General features: G+C 33.8%; 1 protein-coding gene across 1 annotated transcript in view; it reads left to right on the top strand.

Moving 5' to 3' along the window:
- The window catches only part of LOC128547679 (protein SPT2 homolog), a 125,147-nt gene extending 104,853 nt beyond the window's left edge, over positions 1 to 20,294 (top strand). Inside the window, exon 4 of the mRNA XM_053520772.1 lies at positions 20,225 to 20,294. Within this exon, the coding sequence (XP_053376747.1) occupies positions 20,225 to 20,294 (70 nt within the window). The remainder of the gene's footprint in view (positions 1 to 20,224) is intronic.
- Positions 20,295 to 21,003: the final 709 nt, after the last annotated feature.

The raw sequence follows: 21,003 nt of genomic DNA, 5'->3' as shown, positions 1-21,003 counted from the left end.
ATGTAGATAAAACACTCGGGTTAAGACTAATTTTTACAAAAAAACCTAATTACTATTAAAACATTTGAACAATAACTTTTAATTTTCATTTATTCACTAAAACATACATACGTCTTACAGAAAAAAAAAATAATATAATATAAACTATAAACAGAAACAAACATAATTATATCTGTATTTTCGTTACTTTTTCCGTCTCCTTAATTGTAAACAGGTATTTGTGTTTTTCATTGCATTTGCCGTTCTATAAGTATTTAACAGGATTTTGCTGAAACATTGTCAATCGATTAACTTTTATCCGTTACAACTATCCAATTTCATATATAACCCGAAAGCTCAGTAACTAGCAGAACTGCTACTGTGCGAAACGTTGCACTGTAACAGCTCCCGTAATTGCCCTTAACTCCTTAGTTAAGACGATAATAATTTTGGACTATAACTCATTCAGATCAGATATGTCAAAACGAGACATGCATATTTTGAAATCACTGATGATAGTCTAACAAACAGCTGATTTCGTGATATTTTTGCCTTGTCTCATCATCTGGCTTAAATATAAGTGGCAAACAACACGCAATGAAGTTGTTTTACGTCAATAATTTGATAAAAAGAATTTAAGGATATGGATATTTTAGTCGTCAGGATAATAGAAGAAAACAGGATAGTTTGAAATCAACTTTTAATTCACAGACAACAACCATAATTATTATTATTATTTTAAACTTACTTGCAAATTTCTGTAAGCGATGTGTGGACAGACTGACCTGCGACTTTATGTATTCAACAATTTTCATACATTTAAGCAGTTCGGAAAGTCGGATTATGCACGGAGGCAGACATTTTCTGTACAAATATTTTAAGTTCATAGAAACTGATCAAATAGTCGTAAAATGACAGTAACATCATATTTCAAGCCGTGTCCGGGAGAGGTGACACTGTTGCCTCTTCAGCATCCACTTTAGGCCAGAATGGCTGGAAGCATTTTAAATTCATTTAAGTGATCGCTATCATAGAACACTTAGCGTAGCATCAGTTGAGAGCTCTGTCGTTCACCCTGCTGGGCGTTAGGCAATTGCCTCCCACTATCTAAATAGTATTTACTACAATGTTTCTTTTTTGTTTTTGAAATGAATGTAAAAATAATTAACTAATGAAAAATGACTGAAAACATGTGACCACAGAGTATTGGATAAACATAAAATTGTCTGCAAATGTAAACAAATCTTTTCTCTTAATATATCAACATCATCACAACATTGACATGTCTTCGCAACTGAATTAATATATTTGTGTAACAAATTTACAAGCAACATCTATCAAACATGTAATGGGCTTGTTGTCTGAAAATAGAAAGCAATTTCTATAAACATTGATGCATCTGTCAAATTTGTTTGGAGCCTTCGAAATACTTAGACGCTTTCAAACTTTATTTGACATCCGCAAACGCTGAAATCAGAATGTAGGAGATGCTAAAATTATTCTTCAGTCAAATATGAAAATAGATGGAAAGGAAATGTGCACTTTATAAGAATTGATTTAACAGATGAAGAGTTGTTTAATACATCAGAACGATACACATTCAGCCGAGTCAAGCACTATTGTTTTAACTTAATTTTTTGTTACTTGTATACTCGTTTGTAAGTATTGTAAATAGCTAGAATTACTTAATAAAATGCTGTTTCTTATTGGGTAATTTAAAAACATATGTCAATCAAGCTTCATAAATTATATTATGCAACTAGAAAATCATGACAATTCACCTGACACACAAGGTAAATCAAAGTACTGATAGTACAGTACTTATGAAAGGTGATTCGAGTTAATACATGAAATAAATCCATTCCAAAAATTGCATAGCGCTTTGATAGAAACCCAATACATACAGGATTTGATTCGGCTAACCATATCATCAATACGATACTGCGCTTTGGTGATATATACAGTTATGCATTCGAAACCCCTGTAATGAAAAAGCATACAGCCGATAATTATTCGTAGTAAATTACTGAGTCATTGACATGTATTCAAAGTATGTTAAACTATTTTCACTGGACATGAGTACTTGTAAGTTTGTGATCACGTCTACGGCTACCTCAAAGGTTGTGATAGAGTAGACCAAAGTTTCCGGTCTGTAATGATAATGACGTCAGAGGTGGTAAATTATAACATATTGAACTACATTGTAAATGTTTTACAGCTAACTTTTTTCTCATTCATGTTGACCTTGATAAAATTTTAAAGAGGTCTTGCATAACGCGTATAGAAATTTGCAAACTATCAAATGGTACCCTATACCATGCATAACGAAGACGATATCGAAGAGCATAATTTGTCAACGGGTCGAGTTCTTTGTTATGTCTCCCCAGTCATGCCTCAGAGATTTTCTAATTTAAAAGTATCTTTATCAAAAGAATTCCAGGACCAACACACAAACTTACGGGGATCCAGTAAGGGACGCGATTGCGTCACTTTACTGATGCCGTTTTTCCTTTGTAATGCGGTATCTAGTACTTCTTCAATATTTTGATTTATATAACAATATCACAATCTGAAGTCAGAGTTTTGTCCACCAGGCAAAATACTTGTTAAACCATAAGCTCCCAATGCACCCAGAACCATAACTTTCCACTGTTCTAAGCTCAGGCAATATCATACTGCTCATTCTGTACATAATGCAAACGTTTTGTACACTCATACGATAAGAAATTCTCAAATTCACATTTTTTCAAGTTTGCTATTCAGGGCAAACGTTTATCTCAATATGTTTACATTCAGCATATGTTTCTTACAGAAAAAAGCATTTATTTTTGGTATGAATAATCTTCAAGTTGGTGGAATAATATCAAATGGGGAATTTTCCGCGAGATTTCTAGTGATTCACAGCCGTCTAAATTCACAAAACTAAACTTAAATTCTTAAAAAGATACATAGCTAACAGAAGCATCTTTCAGTCATGTAGTCACATTTTTGATTAATATAGTATTTTCATGAGAGTTAATTTAACCTCCAAAACCATGCTGGTCTCTAACACCGGCTAAATACGAGTTATAGAATACATAAAATGTTTAATTAAGCTCATGAACATGCCACCACAAAAGACTCAAAGACCGCTGCTTTGATAGTGAATAAAACCTATAACATGTTTTTGAAGCAAAGAAAAAAGAAATGAAAGTAAAATTTGTTTTCACTACCTATGAACAGGCGCAATCAAACAGAGTCTGTAACATTTTCATTTTTATTGTGTTGGGCGACCTATTTAAATTTCACAGCTCCATTATATTACACTCCATGATCTAAAGTTCTTGACAAGGAGTGTTTAACACCGCACCACTTAAGGACTGGTGTGGTAGCAAATTAATTTGTATAATGATTATTGGAAGCACTGAATTTATCAAAGTAAAATGATAGCAGGCTTCATTTAATAAAGGTTGTTGTTCATGAGAGGTTATGAAGTCTGCAATACATTATTTACTTTAGCGGAGCTAAATTGAAAATAACTACTTGATCCCAAACGGCTGCGATATAGGAGTGTTGCATGTGACGTATAATAGTAATCACCTTTCCCTTCTAAATAAAGTAGATTTTTGCTTGCAAATTATCAATTCACTGTGGGATAATAGCATATAATTTCTTGATTCATATATTCCCAATAAAATGTTATATAAAAAACAAGCAAAAAGATTCAAAAGATTTATTTCAGCATTATTTTCAAGTCATTAGGGACCAGGCCTCTTTGGAAACTCGAAAGAAAGAAATGTAAATTAACTTCCTACGTATTTAGATAATTGTAGAGGTTATTTCTGGTATAAAATATAATACATATGAATGAGACATGTGTGTGTGTGTGTGTGTGTGTGTGGAAAGCAGACGATAGCGTGACAAATAGCTGTTTTTGTGAATATTTGTCTTGGCGTCTCATCATTTATATTTAATTCAAAAAGCAAACAGTACACAGTATAATTGTCTTCGGCTCACTAATTTAATCAAGGAACATTCCTAGGAAAGGATAGTGTAGTCTCCAAGATAATAAATAGAATTAAGCAAAGTTTGACACCGGCTTTTAATTTAAAGACGTCAGCCACATTATGATGTTAAATGATTTACAAATTCCTGCTACAATTGTCTAAACAAATTAACACTTTTAAAAAGATGAAAAGATGATACTGATTATGTTATAGATCAAGTTGGCGAAGACAGACAATTTTCATACAAAAAGATTCTTTCATAGAAAGAAATCACTAAGGAAGCTCTGGGGGGACATGTGTGCATTTTTATCTTATAAACGCTGGACACGCTTTAGTATCGTAGCCAAGCAATTTTTAACTCTTGGCAACAATGTATTATCTCGTTCCAATTATCTTGTTCTAGAGCGATTATTAGCTCGTGGTCACGGGATAGCATCTCGTTCCCACACGAAAGTATCCCGTTGCCACACTAGTATATAGTGGTCGCGCAATAGATTTTGTTCCCAAGAATAAGGACATTGTAGCTATATGGTTTTACACCGTATCGTTCCATCGGCATTCTCTAGTGGTCTACGGATAGCGATAATTTACTCGTTGCCATCGGAAAGCATATTGTTCCCACGACTTAGTATCTCGTTGCCACACGATACCTAATTAGCTCGTAGCCACGTGAAAGTACTCATTCCTTCCAGAAAGGACTCGCTCCCAATTAGTAGTATCTCGTTCCGTAGTGATAGTATCTCACTCAAACGCGTAAGTATCTCGTTCAGACGTGACAGTATCTCGTTTCCATGTGTATAAGTAAATACATCTCCTTTCCTAGACTGACGTAACTCGGGGCAACGAAATCGCATCACGTTCCCGCTAAATAACCTTCTGAGAATCGCAATGTGTAATCACTGCATCATGTACGGCCACAGACTATTAAGTCAAACTGCTGTGTTAGCCTATAAGCTCATTTTTTCCCGGTGAGACTAATTTATTACTTTAAATAGGAACATTCTAATAATTATCTTCCAAAGTGTCCTGTTAATCGTTTTTGTTGCAAAATAAATCGCAGGCATTGACAGTCTAGCTAGATTAAAAAAATACAATAGAATAAAACAAATCGCAACGCAGGGTCCCGCTAGTAAAAACATACAGGTAAGTTGAAGAATGGTTCGTGCTAAAACGCAGCACATCTTTTAAAAGGGACAAGGGACGTGAGGGCCTTGCACATTCCATAGCCTCACACGAAAAGGCTCAATTAAATCAAGTCTGCTATTATTTTGCTTGGTTGCATTTTAATTGAATCATCATTATGTGTTTGTTTTATTCAGTTGTATATAGATACATTTATATTAAAATAACAATACCTTGAACATGTAATAATGTAAAATTATGAAAAAAATAGGAAAAATTGGTACATAATACCAAGACAGAGTCTGAAAAATTATCTCTTTAGAAAATAGATGTTAAGATATGTTCAAAATGTTGAAAAAAAATTGAATAGAAAAAGTGGAAACTTCATAGGTCGCTCAACACGATATAAACAATGGTTGCAGGCTCGGTTTGGTTGAGCATGTTCATGGACGGTAGTGGAAATGCATGTTACCGTCCACGCCTGCTAGCCCCGGGTTGAGCAGAACTCAACATTTACACATGCTACAAGTACAAAAATTATTTAGAGACATCCGTAGATGTATTCATACGGCGGCGCACATGGAACCTTCAATGATATACTTGCATGTAATTCCATGAAAAGAGGCGTAGGGTTCCCACTTAGAAAAAGGGGTTTGCCCTAAATGAGAAAACAATGAGCAAAACTAAATAAACTGGAATTTAGAAAGGGATCTGAGGTTATGGAGCCTGCATATCACAGGAACTGCCAAAAGACAAAATAGAAAAGCAGGCACCATATCCAAGGGGTGATTATACAATAGCCAAAGCTATGAAAGCGGGAGTATTGGAACCACCCAGGCCGATATGTTCAAGCTGAAAAACTAAACAGTACCAATAACACGACATAAAAGTCGTGCTGAACGATCTGAGAAGATCGAAATATAACAGCTCAGTTTGAACGTACGGGGACTTGAGCTTAATTTCAGATCAAATCGGACAGTTATAACCCGAGAAACGCTTTACACATTGCAGTACTTGGGAGCTATGTAAGAGAACTATGCCTGGATGATTAAAGCATGTGGACAAATGAGTTAACAGTTTAGAAGTACCTATCCCGTAGCTATGAGCTAATAATCGCATGGAAGCAAATGACTTACTCATTAGAACAAGAGACAATCGCGTGGCCGCAAGACATTAATTCTTGGGAGCGAAATAATATCACATTGCCACGAGTTAGTTTTCGCTTGGACACAAAATACAAACTGAAATACTATCGCGTGGCCACCAGATACTACTGCGTGATATCTCGTTGCAGCGAGTTAATAATTGCTCCCGTAGAACACTAAAGAACTCCCGACGGCACGATAAGGTACAAAACCATAGGTAATTTAAAACACGCAAAAGCTGGTGCAAAAGATAAAAGATCATGTTCAGGCAAGACATGTGCATGCTGCAGCCGTTTCAAAGAGCTCAGTACCATTTCTATAAGGGGAAAATCGAAAGAAAAATCAATAACATGTTCATCAAATTTTTTCAGATTATTTCCAGTGCTGTGACTACTTATAATAGCTTTACGTGAGACTTCGAGTGCATGCATTAATGCGCTATGATGTACCTCCTTATGGATAATTGCAAGTCTAAAAGTCTGTGTGTCCTATTTTTACTTCTGGGAAAACTGTTTAATACGGCTTCCGTTCCGTTCTGGTAAGGTTAAAGTACTTTCTCATTTTATCTCAAATAAATTAAAATGTCTGTGTACTTAATCACGTCCAGGTTACGATGTCTCCTGAATAATAATTGGATATTTCCCTTGGCTTCTATGTTCCCAAATAATTACATTTATAACAACCATTAACTCTTTGAAGCATTTTCAAGTTTATTCAATTATACAAGTGTAACGTTCCGCTTTTGCAACATTAATTTCAACAGCGGACAATAAGAAATAATCTCCATGGAAATGTAATAGCAGTTATTTTTTTATTTTATTTGTTTAATTTAATTTTGATTTTAAAAATTGTTTTTTTTTCAGCAAAGGAAGCTAAGAAAATACAACATTACTAACAAAAGAAGAGGAATAAGCTGTGTTTCAATGTGTTTAAGGTTTGGTGTTTGGATGCAGTAGCTTCAAAAGTTGTTCAGAAATGATAGGCATCAAGGTCAAAACATTACGTAGTTTTATGAAATGAAACAAACAATATAAACAGTCGTTTTTGTCCAAAGTCCTGAACATATTTGGGCTCTCAAGGATTTTATTTTTTAACGAAAAAAGCCGTTATAAGACTCTCAAGTAGAATACACACCCTTCTGTTTAAATGCATTATCTGATAGATTTCATATTTGCTTTAGTAACAAATAAAACGCATTTATTGAATGACTTGTCTGTCAATAGTCAGAACTATTTCCCGATAAGCATGAAACATGTGTTTGATATAGAACGGTTGTATAGCATTATAATTATGGCAATTTAATTTGTATAAAGGGTAATGTAATTAACGCTGACAAATGAAAATGGCCTTTTGATATCAGTATGTAATTCTGGCTAAAGTGTAAACTGATTCCAGTCATGCTCAAAGGAAAGAAGACAGGGAAAGAATCCTGTTTGGTAACGGACAAGCTCGACAAAATTTATTGGAACACAAGTTCATTTTTAGCTGAAACTTGGACCAACAGAAATGAACTAAAATGATACAAACCTATTGATGCATACGGAAAATGTAAGGGCGTTTAGCTGATGTACAACATTGTAAGAGTCGGTTAGTTTGCCTCTATTTTATTAGCAAAAAGTGAGAATACACGAAGAAATGATAGGGACATAATATATTTTTTGCAATTTGTTCAGTCCCTCCTACAATTTGCTTTTAAGGGCTATCCTTAAGTCCCTTATTAAAACATTATAGGAATATGGTAATGGGACGGGAAAAAGTAGCTCTATATATTATCATTAATTTTGCGTAAGATGTTATGGCTTCTTCTTAAAAGCTTTCAGTATTTTGAAACAAATGCATGGCTTCTAGATGATTCGTTATGAAAAACAAAGAAAAATATCAAACAGGGAATGCCACGCACCAAAAACGTAGCCTCCTCAAAACGAAACCCCCAGCACGCAGACGCGTGCACCACACACACATTCACACACAATAAATTGTTTAATTTAACTTTGATTTTAAAAATTGTTTGGTTTTTTTTTTCAGCAAAGGAAGCTAAGAAAATACAACATTACTAACAAAAGAAGAGGAATAAGCTGTGTTTCAATGTGTTTACATGTAATGGTCAATTACAAAAGATTTGAAAATCTACAGTTAAACCACATTTTAGATTGATTTATCCAAGAAGCATATATATTACTGTAAAAATGTAATAGTTACAGCGTAGTAGTTGACTGTACTAAATTATTTATGTCTGGAAATGCAATTACATTCAATTCAAAGATAAATGCTAAACAATAGTTTGAGAGTTTGTTTCACCTTCATGCTGCAGATGTTTAATGATACACATTTTGAGCAACAAGTCAAGATGATTCGAAGTAATGATCCATGTCATCAATCTTTCGCTGTCAGATTATTGTCTTAAAGGGGCGCTAGTTTGCAAAATGAGGACTTTTCTACAAAATAAAGACATAAAAAATAAATTGTAAACGTACTTTTTCTAAAAAAAATCATGTTCATAAAAAATATTTTTGTTTCATTACTTTTTAGGATTGCAAAAGTTTTAGGATGAATGTACGCCTTTACTGTAATTAAGTGCCTTAAATTCAAGTCACTATAAATTACAGTATTCTAAGTACTACAGGTCAAATTACTTGTCTGATGTTCAGGCGGCTTAGTCGCATCTGAATTCTATCTACCATGTTTTGATTAATAGTAGCAGCCGAAGTAACCATCAGATGCAAACCATTGAGTTCGCATTTCCTAATTGCACAAATAGAGTTTTTACATAGGAAATCCATATATTGTAAACGATAATAAAAATGAGGTTTGTTTTCTGACCGTTTTGTCATGACTGTCATGTCGAGTTTTGTCTCTCACGAATCCCGGAATCTGGTCAAAGAGACGCAGTTCAGTCATGGAATATCGCTGTATTTTTTCATATTAACCTACACATTACAATTAAACTGGCTGTGCCATATATAGCATTATCCTTTACAATGTTATTATCAGCAGTACAGGGGAGATATGCGTTCTAATTTGATTCAATACTTGAATGATCTTAACATTTTTATCCTCATAAAAAATTTTCTTGAGTGTAATTCATGGTAGACGGACTGAATTATCCTTTTCAATTTTATTCCATTTAGTGTATATGCCAAACACAAAACATGATGAATTATTGTTACCTTCGTTGTCTACATTTTCCTTTAAGATAACACTGGCAAATTGGTAATTTAAAAAAAAGAGCTTATACCAGTTCGAGCTTTCTCTCATTGATTAAACGCTTACTTTGTAAGTCTGTCGCAAATGTATGTGGAAAACATATTTATCATTATTCAGCAACATACTGGAACTGACAATTGAAAAACCCCTAAGGATTTGTGCTCTATATTTCTTACAATGAAACGTTGCAACCACGACAATCTTTATGCAATTTTTGACCCCCATTACCGTCACCCCAATTTTGTCTGTGAGATTTTTCCATTTGATCTTTTGAAAATGTAACATTTTTTCTGATGTAGAATTTGCGTTGAAGAAAGACTGATTAATATCAAATCTAATTCATGACTTAAGCTAATCGGCTTTCAGGAACTTTCGTGTTTCCTTTTGGGAAAGTAATTTAGACCAAAATAATCATTCATTGTTTGGAAGCACTTTCGTAAAAATAGTATGTAGGGTCTTTCTTATCAATATCTTTTCGAAAAATACTCGTATATGATAAAAGAGACTAATTTTTCTATGATAATGTTTTTTTCACCCACCTGGACGGGCAACATCAAACGGAACGTATATAGCACAGCCCATTCGTTTTGCGAGGGCTTGTTCAATGTTAGAGGACTTTTATTAATAAAACCTTGTACTGCTGCTATCACAAACTATGGAGGGCTCTTAATTTTACCATAGATCGTCCAAACGCACACCTTAAAAACACTTCTTAAAATTGGTCTTATACATATACTAAGAGATGCAGTTTATAAACTGCTAAAAATAAAGCATAGTGTATATTTTAATCATAGATTTGTAAAACCTGTTAAAAATAATTCAAAGAGATTAAACTGCAAAAAAACGTCAAGAACAGTGCACCCTTCTACGGTAAGCCGCTACCATTTCCTTTTTGATAGTGCGATGGCTACTCTTCTGCGAAGCTTCACGCTTTTCTCATAAATCCCACAAAACGGACAGAGGGTGTGGAGTCTTGCCTTGGAACTTGCCTGTTTGTTCTTACCCTTATAATTAATACCTTTTGCGATTAGATTTTGAGTACATTGGTGCACTGATACCTCGGATTGTTTTGGCACTACTCTAAGAGTAATCTCAGATGGAATTATTTTATTTACTCCGACTTGTCTAACAAGTTGAAAGGTAAATTTGAACTTGGCATGACCTAACTGCATTTAAATCCCCACAGACGTTTTCATATATATCGGTTACGGGCAGATCCAAGGCGATATGCCTATTGTCTATTTCGTTTAATATTTTATATATTATAATGTCCATTCATGCTGGCGGTATTACTTCCTTTCAATCCCAGTTTATCCCTGCCAACTTTTTATACAAACGTCTGTTTACTTATTCTTTCTTCCTATCCCCATTTTTTATCGTTCAAATAGCTAAACTGTAGCTGTTGATAGGTATTTGAAACAATCCGTTTGCTATTTCTACTCTGCGATATGTGGCGCTAGCTATATGTCGGAGGTTCTCAATGCTTCAAAGGAGTCTAAACGTACCTTTAATTTGTTAGGAAACCCATTAGATTGCCTTCAGCATTAGATATTAATTCTTTAAATTTTCTAATGGTATAGTTACACTACAGCATGCTACCCATGTCTAGTCTTTATTTTATTGGAAAAGCTTTGAATATGAATTACCAGAAGAAGACGAGAAGACAGCTAATGTAACAAATGTAACTAGTTACAATGGTGTGACATTCTGACAGATTTTATTAATTATCACTACAGCTGTATTTATGTGTTGTGTGACGTCTGCAAAATGTATCCCCTTGTTGGACTCATTGCTGTTATATTTTCTGGTCCTTTGGGATCATGGAGTCTATTCAATGTTTATGGGTATTAGAATTCCACTTAAGCTGGTACTAGGGGACGTGAGGGATGAAGGATCTTCCTGCAGATTTTATGTTAGATTTACAATGACACTAGGCTCTTGTCAGAGTTGAAAATGATTAACGAGAAGAATTTGTCAAAATCCAAATTTCAAATACATGGTTATTTGCATATCAGTTAATTAAAACTAATAATTCGGATACTGATGCTTCATTTCTAGATTTACATCTCTCTATTTATGACAATATTATACATACCAAAATTTATGACAAGAGGGATGATTTTAATTTTAGTATTGTAAATTTTCCCCATTTGGATGGGGATGTACCTCAGGCTACATCTTATGGTGTATATATTTCTCAATTAATTCGGTTTGCCAGCGCGTGTAGTCATGTCAAGCATTTCAATGAACGTAATCAATATATTACAAGTAAACTTCTTCAGCAAGGCTACCGTTATTACAAATTACGTAAATATTTTACTAAATTTTATTATCGTAATTCTGATTTAGTTTTAAAACTTCAATAGTAATTTGAAGACACTTCTGCGAGAAGGTATTTCTAAACCCGTTTTTATGGGGATGTGGTTTACAAACTTCGTAAGATCTTGGGTCATGGTAATTTTCCACATGTATTTGGAAAGATTATCAAACGTTTTATTAAAAGAGGTTACGACCCAACTGTTTTGAGACATACCGCATGTTTAGTGTTCAACCCGTTTACAGTTGGACACTACACTTCCCTCTTTGATTGCGTCTGACGGAAGAGGGGGAGGACTCTATGATGAGCAGTTTTTAAATCCTACCAGGACTGAACTGTTTTGATAGTTGTCTTCTGGCCTGTTTCGTCGGGCTCTTAAGGGTGTTTCTCTTGTTGCTCTGTCTTCTGAAAAGGCATTGAGTACATACGTTTTTGGTTCTTAAGGTTTGCTTTTTATATATTTATTCACGAGCATTTTTGTGTTTTACATGCCATGCCTTTTTGTTTCCATTACGTGTGTTAGAGATTCACCTGGAGGGGATTACTTTTATTTACACTGTCCCATGTCTTTGGAACATGGTGGGGGTAAGAGTGAGGTTGGGTGCGCACCATAAACCGGTTTAAGCTCCCCAGTGGTGTTTTTGCCACTGACCGTTCCAAGGCGGTGCCCCACTGTGTTCCTTTGTTTGTTCGTTTTGTCCTTGTGTGTTGACTTTGTGTGCGCGCGTATGTGTATGCTTATTGTTCGTCTTGTCCTTATGTGTTGGCTTTGAGTGTGTGTGTGTGTGCGTGTGTGTGTGTGTGTGTTGTTCGTTTTGTCCTGATGTGTAAGCTTTGAGTGTGTGTGTGTGTGTGTGTGTGGTGCACGCGTTTGCGTGCTGGGGGGTTCGTTTTGGGGAGGCTGCGCTTTTTGTGCATGGCATTCCCTGTTTGATATTTTTCTTTGTTTTGAATAAATATTATATAACTGTTTGTCCTTTGGAACATAACGGGTTGATATGCACGAGGAGTATTCAATAATTATCTGGAAGAGTTCTCAATTGTTCACAGAGGTAGTACTGTCAATAATTCTTTTACTTTCGGATTATGTAATCCTTTAAATTGTACATGTACTATATAACAATGTCGCGCTTTAACAAGTGCAAGGGAGAACAAGGGGTGTTGTGCATTTCATAATCATTCATTACTAGACATCGTGCTCTTATTTTGCTTTGTTTTGTGTTTTACGTTTTCGAAGGACATATTTGCAATGTTTATGTCATTATACCATGTAAATTGAAATGTTTTGTTAAATGCTTTGCAGGTTTTGTTATCAGCAAAGAATGAGATTTTATCTTCTATTTTTACAAAATACTATGTAATACATTCGCTGTACATTGTTGAAGAGTATTTTTGCATCATCCCAAGTTACGAAACAGTACCTGATCATGTGACTGCATTTGGTTTCTGCGGTTTGATTACACCATCCGCACAATGTTGCTACTACCGGCGATTTAGTATCATGTCCTTTAATTGCTTTAAAGATAGTTCAGATCTGTCTGAAATATCCTTTTTACAGAGCTTGCTTTTATTTCATTATTATCATACATTTGTTGTATCTGACTTAATCTAAAGATTCTTATATATATGTATATATTTTTTTCCATCTAGTAGTTTATTACTTTTTGAACTATCATTTATCCCGGCCCTGTGATGGGTGACCCTTCGGCGGCCGTTGGCATTTCTTTTTCCGTGCATTCCGGGTCGTCGGGACCGACTTTCCGGAAGGTTGAAGAATACCAGCCAAAAATATCCAGATAATTTTTGGACCAAACAATCCCACTTTGTATGCCGCACAGAGAACCTCCCGGGCTTTGTCTAATATGTATCTGTATATCTGAACACATCATACCTAAAACTAAAATCGACTAAATAACAGAAAAACTGTCTTAAATGCCTGACGTTATTTTGTACTTTATTCCTCACAGTTTTATGAACCGTGTGTATATTCGGTACTGGTAAGTAATCAATAACAAAGACAAACCCATGTGTATTATGGATGAATCACTGTTTTAATAATCCAACTCAAGTAAAGCATAACATTTACACTTTCAAATACATATTTCAGAGTTTAAAATAATGTGTTTTTGGCGGCTGTCTTGATTTTTTGTTCTTTGTCTCCTGGTTAGCCAATGGCGCCAATGAGATCTGAAAGCTTAAGAGCATGTTTCATGCTGGAAGTTGTTTCATTGTTCAGTAATTACTACAAAGTCAATGGAAAATAACCACGTCCTATCAATCATGTTTTCATATACATGACTTTCCTAAGTTTTAGCTATTTGTATCAATTTATCTCCTGGAGTAATGGCATTTGTCAAAATTAAAAATCTAAATTTTATGAAGCGTACAACTCAAATTGAAACTGATTCTATACAGTGCGATACATGATGCAAAATTCACATTTTATTTTTGCATTCTGTCTTATAATAACGTCCAAGATAAGATTTAAATACGAACATTGAATCATTTTCTTGCGAAAACTGTTTCATAGTGCATTTAATTTAGTTAAGGTTCAGTGACTCTTTTCTGAATTATATTATTCACTTATTGACTATTTACCGGCAAGTCAATTAAACCACATGATATCAAAATAAATTTCAATAATATTTTATTCAAGTTTTAGACTTTAGGCTGGTTAATCAAAAGCTGTGGACAGGCGATTTGTACACGGAGCTGTGTAATAAGATGAATTATAATATAAGGAATTGAAGGCTTCTTACGACAAAGACAAAGTATAAGTACCAAAACACCAGCTACAAAAGTGACAACACAAGCATCCGAGACCTCTTATAGTGACAAATGATATGTATTGTCATATAAATTGTCCTTTTATCCTAACAATGTCTATGGTAATATATCACCGTAGCTACCGCTTACAACATGTTTCCCGTGGATCAATATGCAGGATAGATAGATGTCTATATTAAGCAATTCAAATTGGAAGAAACCAGTCAATCTGTCACTCTTACATTGAATTTCGTTGAAGTAAATATAGTTACAGTTTAATTTAAAATGCCTTTTAATATTAAGATAAGTGCATCAGCTACATAACCGTATAAAAGCAAAACACGTTTTGTAAAATCGAAAAATATTATTAAGCAAGAATATATATGATATTAAACTTTGTTTTGCATTTATGTTGTATATCTATTGTCGTTTGATTTTATTTATACATTCAAAAACGAATTTCAAGTAGCAAAAAAACAAAGGCAAATATCAAACAGGGAATGCCACGTACCAAAATCGCAGCCTCCCCAAAACGAAACGTACAGCACGCAGACGTGCACACCACAAACACACACACACACATACACATACACAAAGCCAACACACGAGGACAAAACGAACAAACAAAGGAACACACACACACATACAAGCGCACACACACAAAGCCTACACAAGAGGACAAAACGAACAAACAAAGGAACACAGTGGGGCACCGCCTTGGAACGGTCAGTTGCAAAAACACCACTGGGGAGCTTAAACCGGTTTATGGTGCGCACCCAACCTCACTCTTACCCCCACCATGTTTCAAAGACACTGGACAGTGTAAATAAAAGTAATCCCCTCCAGGTGAATCTCTAACACACGTAATGGAAACAAAAAGGCATGGCATGTAAAACACAAAAATGCTCGTGTATAAATATATAAACAGCAAACCTTTAGAACCAAAAACGTATGTACTCAGTGCCTTTTCAGAAGACACAGCAACAATAGAAACACCCTTAAGGGCCCGACGAAACAGGCCAGAAGACAGATATCAAAACAGTTCAGTCCTGGTAGGATTTAAAAACTGCTTGTCATAGAGTCCTTCCCCTCTTCCGTCAGACACAAGTATACTTAGACATGCTCCCTGAATGATTATTCTTTAAAATTGGGAATAATTATTTCGATTATAAAAATAGCCATTAAGGCTGCAAATAACATTTGAAGATGATAATGCAAATATATTTAGTGCAGTACTGCAAATACACGCAATCTGCATTACACAAGATATTAAGAAATTAAGCATAGACCTATTTGTTTCAATGAAATGGAGAAGATTGGGAACGTTTTATTACTTAGTCAAGTAAATTTGATAAAACTTTCTGTAACAGACATGAAAACCCATGAAATTATTGTATTGTGTTTGGTCCACTTGTAAGTACTCTTCCCTGCAATGATTTAAAGTACGAATTATCAAATAAATTGTTCAAGCTATTAGTTCAAACTTCGAAAAAACAACAGTAACACAACCAATCAAATATAGAGATTCACGTCTTACTCAAGAAATTATATTTTTCACAAAAAAAGTGGATTTCATCTATCAGCTCATCCTATCAAGTTTCATGCAATGTAAAAAGATCTCTCTTGTAACAAAAAAAAATACAAGTCGCGCATTAACAGTCTCGAATTATTTTTTTGATTTCTCATATTTAGTTTTGTAAGAACGGAGAATTACAAGGCAACCCATTCATTCGACGTTTCGGCAATTTATTTAGTCCAAACTTGTGTAGTATTTGAAGGAGATTTTCACCTAAATATATAAGTTTGCGAGTTGTCTCAAATTGCTTAATTGCTAGAAAAAATAAGTGTCAAAATCTTTCAGAAATAATCCAATCACCATTTAACACTAATAAATGCCTATGCTGTTTACATTCCTTTGTAGTGTGAATACTTGCTCAACTTAGCACTAAGGAATCATCACCTAGGATGTTCATTTACGTGATGCTTTAAATGCATTAAATTAAAATTTACCGCATTAAATTGTAAGAAATTTTCTCGTACCATTCAAAGAGGTTTTTCATACTTTGAAAAACTAAGTACAAATATCACTGAAAATGACAATACCTGCTGTGAAGATACATTTCTTCACCTATTATGAGTTAGTATTATGTTATAGGACTTTTATTTCCGGAGCAAATTAAAATTTATTGACAAGCATGTGCAAGAAATACCTAGCCTTTTATGATAAGATTATCAGCATGTACATTATAGAAAAGAGATTTGTCACTTATAGCTTATCTTGTGATTTTAAATATATATCACAGTGATATCCTATGTCAAATGTTCCTTTATCAGACAGTTAGATTTGACTATGTATCACAAATATAAAATTATGTATTCACAAGTCGAGAAATTGGTTGAAGTATGTGATAACTAAAAAGACATACGCTATGCATACAACCGTCGTTAAACCATGGTGAAAAATCAATTAATTTTTAATGGAACACTTCCATATTCCATAATCTTTCAATTTGATGGTAACAATGTTAATGTCAAAAACTTAATTTTTTTTTAAAGTTTTCTTAAAATTAACGCGAAAGTGCTCCCTAAAACTTTAGGTTAAAGGGCTATTTAGTTTTAATTAAAAGTAGCAGGGTAACAAACCCAATGAAAATATATCGTTGGGCAAGGACAAAATCTCCTTAAATCCTTATTAACATTGAAAGATTAGGTCAGTATTTATGGTGATTAAATTTCATGCCGACATCCAATCACATGGAATTTTTATCATTAATGTCCTTTGGGTATTAAATGTAAAACTGAATATTCCAATATTTCAGGATAGTTGTACGATCACTTTAGCTCTTGGACATTTACTTGCCAACTAAGAGTTACACAGTGATGTATTTTTAAAGTCCATCTTCGCGGTTCATACAAGAAGTTACATTATAGTACGACAGGTTTGAGGATATTTGTAAGACGGAAAGGAATAGTTTGCAAACTTCATGAAGTTTAAATACTTTCGTGATAGTACCAAATTTGTGCGTTCAAGCATAAAACGCTGATTTCGCGCTAAACATGAATTACAAAAAAAATTAGAAAATATATTTAGTTCGGAAATATTTTTAGAACAATGGAACATATTTCCGAAAAGTTAGATTTATCGTATGTCTACTACTCACAAAATACGCAATTATAGGACAATAGGGGTGAGTACTTGAGCGTACATAATGTACTTTTGTTCGTTCGATGAGAAATCACATACATGCGTAGATGTATAAAAAGTGACATTACAACTTTGCAAAAGGTTTGTCATAACATGATATTTCGTTTACAAATGTTAACAATCTGGATTCTAAATGTCAATGACGGAACATCAGGGAATAAAGTGTGTCTGTGGTCAGCCGAAATCTCCCATTCTGTGAAAGAACTTACATCTGTCTGGTAGCAGAACAAAAGTATTAGTGGAACTCTAGACTGTGTTCATGTTTTAATTTGTTAGTCAATTTGTCTGCAAACACCAGTGGTGTTTGATTTACAAAAGAAAAACATGTATCTTGTTCTATTAGAAATTGGTCTTTACAGAAGAAAAAACATTCAAGGCTACATTTTTTGAGTAATAATTTAAACTTTGCGAACGATTTGTTAAAAGTCTAAAATAGGGTACTTGCAAAATCAATATGTATCCAAAGTTTAGCATTTTGATCCAACTAAAGTAATCGTTTAATCTTGCAAGAACATGTGAAACATTTAAAAGGAAGAAACTAAATACAAATTCCATATATCAATGCTGTATATTCCTAAAACTGTATAATTACATGTAAGATTCCTTTCGTATTAATAAAGTCTCAATTTTACGACAAGCGACAAGTCACAGACATTTTTTTTGGTATCTATTCACTAAAATGGTATAATTTGTGGTATAATTCGTGAATCAAATCGGCTTAGCTCATGCTGGCAACCAACAGCATTACAAATTTATACACTTTCGGAAACTTATCTATCAATGTACAATCTAGTGCATACATTAATGTTTTTAAAGATTCCTGTTTTTAGATTATTCCCAATGCTAGCACAAATGAAGAAACATTGAATTTTTACCAATGAAAAAGAAACTTAATTCAGCTGTATATTACATGCTTGAGGGTTATGATTAAATGACCTGTTTATCGTATATATTACATATTTAAATTTAATAAACCAGTTTAACAGAAATACCCAGTTTCTTAAGATAAACAAATTTAAAGGCGCACTTGTATTGTTTTTTTTGAAAAATTACCAAATATAACATATACAAACGGCATCGAACGTTTTAAAGCTTTTCAGACTGGTAATTTGACTCTTATGATATTTTATATTACAAAGCCACACGTTTCAGACAGATATAGAATGTATTCAAAAGTATGTAGCTCAAGCAATACATCATACTATCACAGGGAAACTTTTGAACTATTAAAGGGTCAGTTTGTCTCATCTGTTAACAATCAAGAGCTTTTGATCTGTTACCTTTCCAATGTTGGTCATCAGAGCAATTAAAAATATTAGTAAGCCGTGTAGTACTCATAACTGGCTATTGTTCGTGCCTGTCAATTATCTTTGTTGAAGTTATTTTGTCAAATTTCCAAAGACCTTTGTCTTAAAATAAGTGACCATTGACTGACATTGTTATTACAATTGAACATCACCGACCACAATGAATTTTCTTTCTAGACCTGTATTGCTAGTGACAACCTGTCAGATTTTCCAGACAATCAAGTAGTGTATTTGTTTACCAATATTTGTGGATGTCTAGTTCATTTTGGCTTTGCAGTATATCTAAATTATGCAAAAACGAATTATTTAGAAAATAATTGAAATATTTCCTTGACGGAGATACTTATTTTAAACTGATAGTATTTTGTACTTCGTTTTGATCTATGAGATGGTACATGTTGGACATCAATGTTAAAAGCATTTTGTTATCTTCATAATTGAGATGACATATATTCTGTTAAACTAAATATTAATTATTATTTAAGAAATAATAGCAGTATTAATGAATAAGTAAGATTAACAGAAACTGCGATATGTTTTCAGAAAACGATCTCGTATGACTAAACTATTTTTTGTTCGATTTTATTTTTCGGACATGAAAATAATTGTAAAACAAGGATAAATATGAAACAGTGAATGCCGCGTTCCAAAAACGCAGCCTCCCTAAAACGAAATCCACAGCACACAAATGTGCGCACTTCTAACACACACACATACTCGCACACAAAGCAAACACACAGAGGACAAAACAAACAAATAAAGGAACACAGAGGGACAAAAAACGCCACTGGGGATCTTAAAGCCAACATATTATTGTCAGACACCTATAGGCAATCACGTATCCCACTTCTCAGTTTGTACTTAGATTGAGGATGAGTGTACAATAAATGATAATAACAATCTTTTAATTTTGTGTTTTCTACTGGATTCCCTGAGAGGTTAGAAACAAAACACTTATACATACTTAAGAATTCATTTTTAGTTTATAACTTGTATATTTGGCAGCCAACATTCCTGTTCAAGAGTGTTCAGTTATACACGTCGGTCAGTAACTCAAAATTGGCAGGATGTTTATATTCAAAGCAGAATATGCTACTCGTAATGCCTTACATGAAACATAACTTGATATATCATGCGGAAAAAAGTCACCAAGGATATGTATTATTTGTGTTTTGTATCTATCTATTTTGTAGTAAAAATAGACTTGTGGCAACATTATTCATACAGATACCACAGCTGACATATCCTAAGAACATTGCATAATGTTATTTATATAAACATGAATAAAACTGCAATGACTACTTTAGGTCTGCATCCTGCATACATGCAATTGGCTGGAGATGCAAAGTCTTAATAGACAGGCATTGTCATATTAGAAAGCAAAAATTAAGAATTGATAAATATTAGGCACACTGGCTTTTGGAATATGGTTCGTCATATGCAGTAATTTAAACAACAACATCAATATTGTTGTAGCTTTGGTTAAGTTTCAGTTGCTTGAATATTGTTTTATATTTTGCCGACTGTCAGTGCCACCTATATTGTAACAAAAGTACGACAAGCCGAAACAATCTGAAAAATGTATATAAAATAACAACCTTGTCGGCTGATGTCCAACCAACAGTTTCTGAGAGAATTTTATCAATTGTGGTATTTTTCTGACAGTCCCACATGAATTTGATCGTTGTCCAATTATAATATACAGACAACAAATCTCGTACATGTGATACGCCAGATTTTTCAACATCTTGACAGCGTTGATAGTGCAGGTCATTTTTCGTAGTTTTACGTGGTTATTCCTTATGTTGAACTTAAGCTGCTGTAATTTCTACACAGATCCAATTTGTTTACAACACTTGTTATCTCTGCCAAATTATTCTAAAGATTATTGTCTGTTAACTTGTATATTTTCCTATTTAATTTCACATATAATTTACATTCATGCAGGCCGCAATTTTTCATGCGTCTGCTG

The sequence above is a fragment of the Mercenaria mercenaria genome, chromosome 1 (assembly GCF_021730395.1).
Source record: "Mercenaria mercenaria strain notata chromosome 1, MADL_Memer_1, whole genome shotgun sequence".
Classification (NCBI taxonomy): Eukaryota; Metazoa; Mollusca; class Bivalvia; order Venerida; family Veneridae; genus Mercenaria; species Mercenaria mercenaria.
This window is presented reverse-complemented; position numbering and strand designations above follow the sequence as displayed.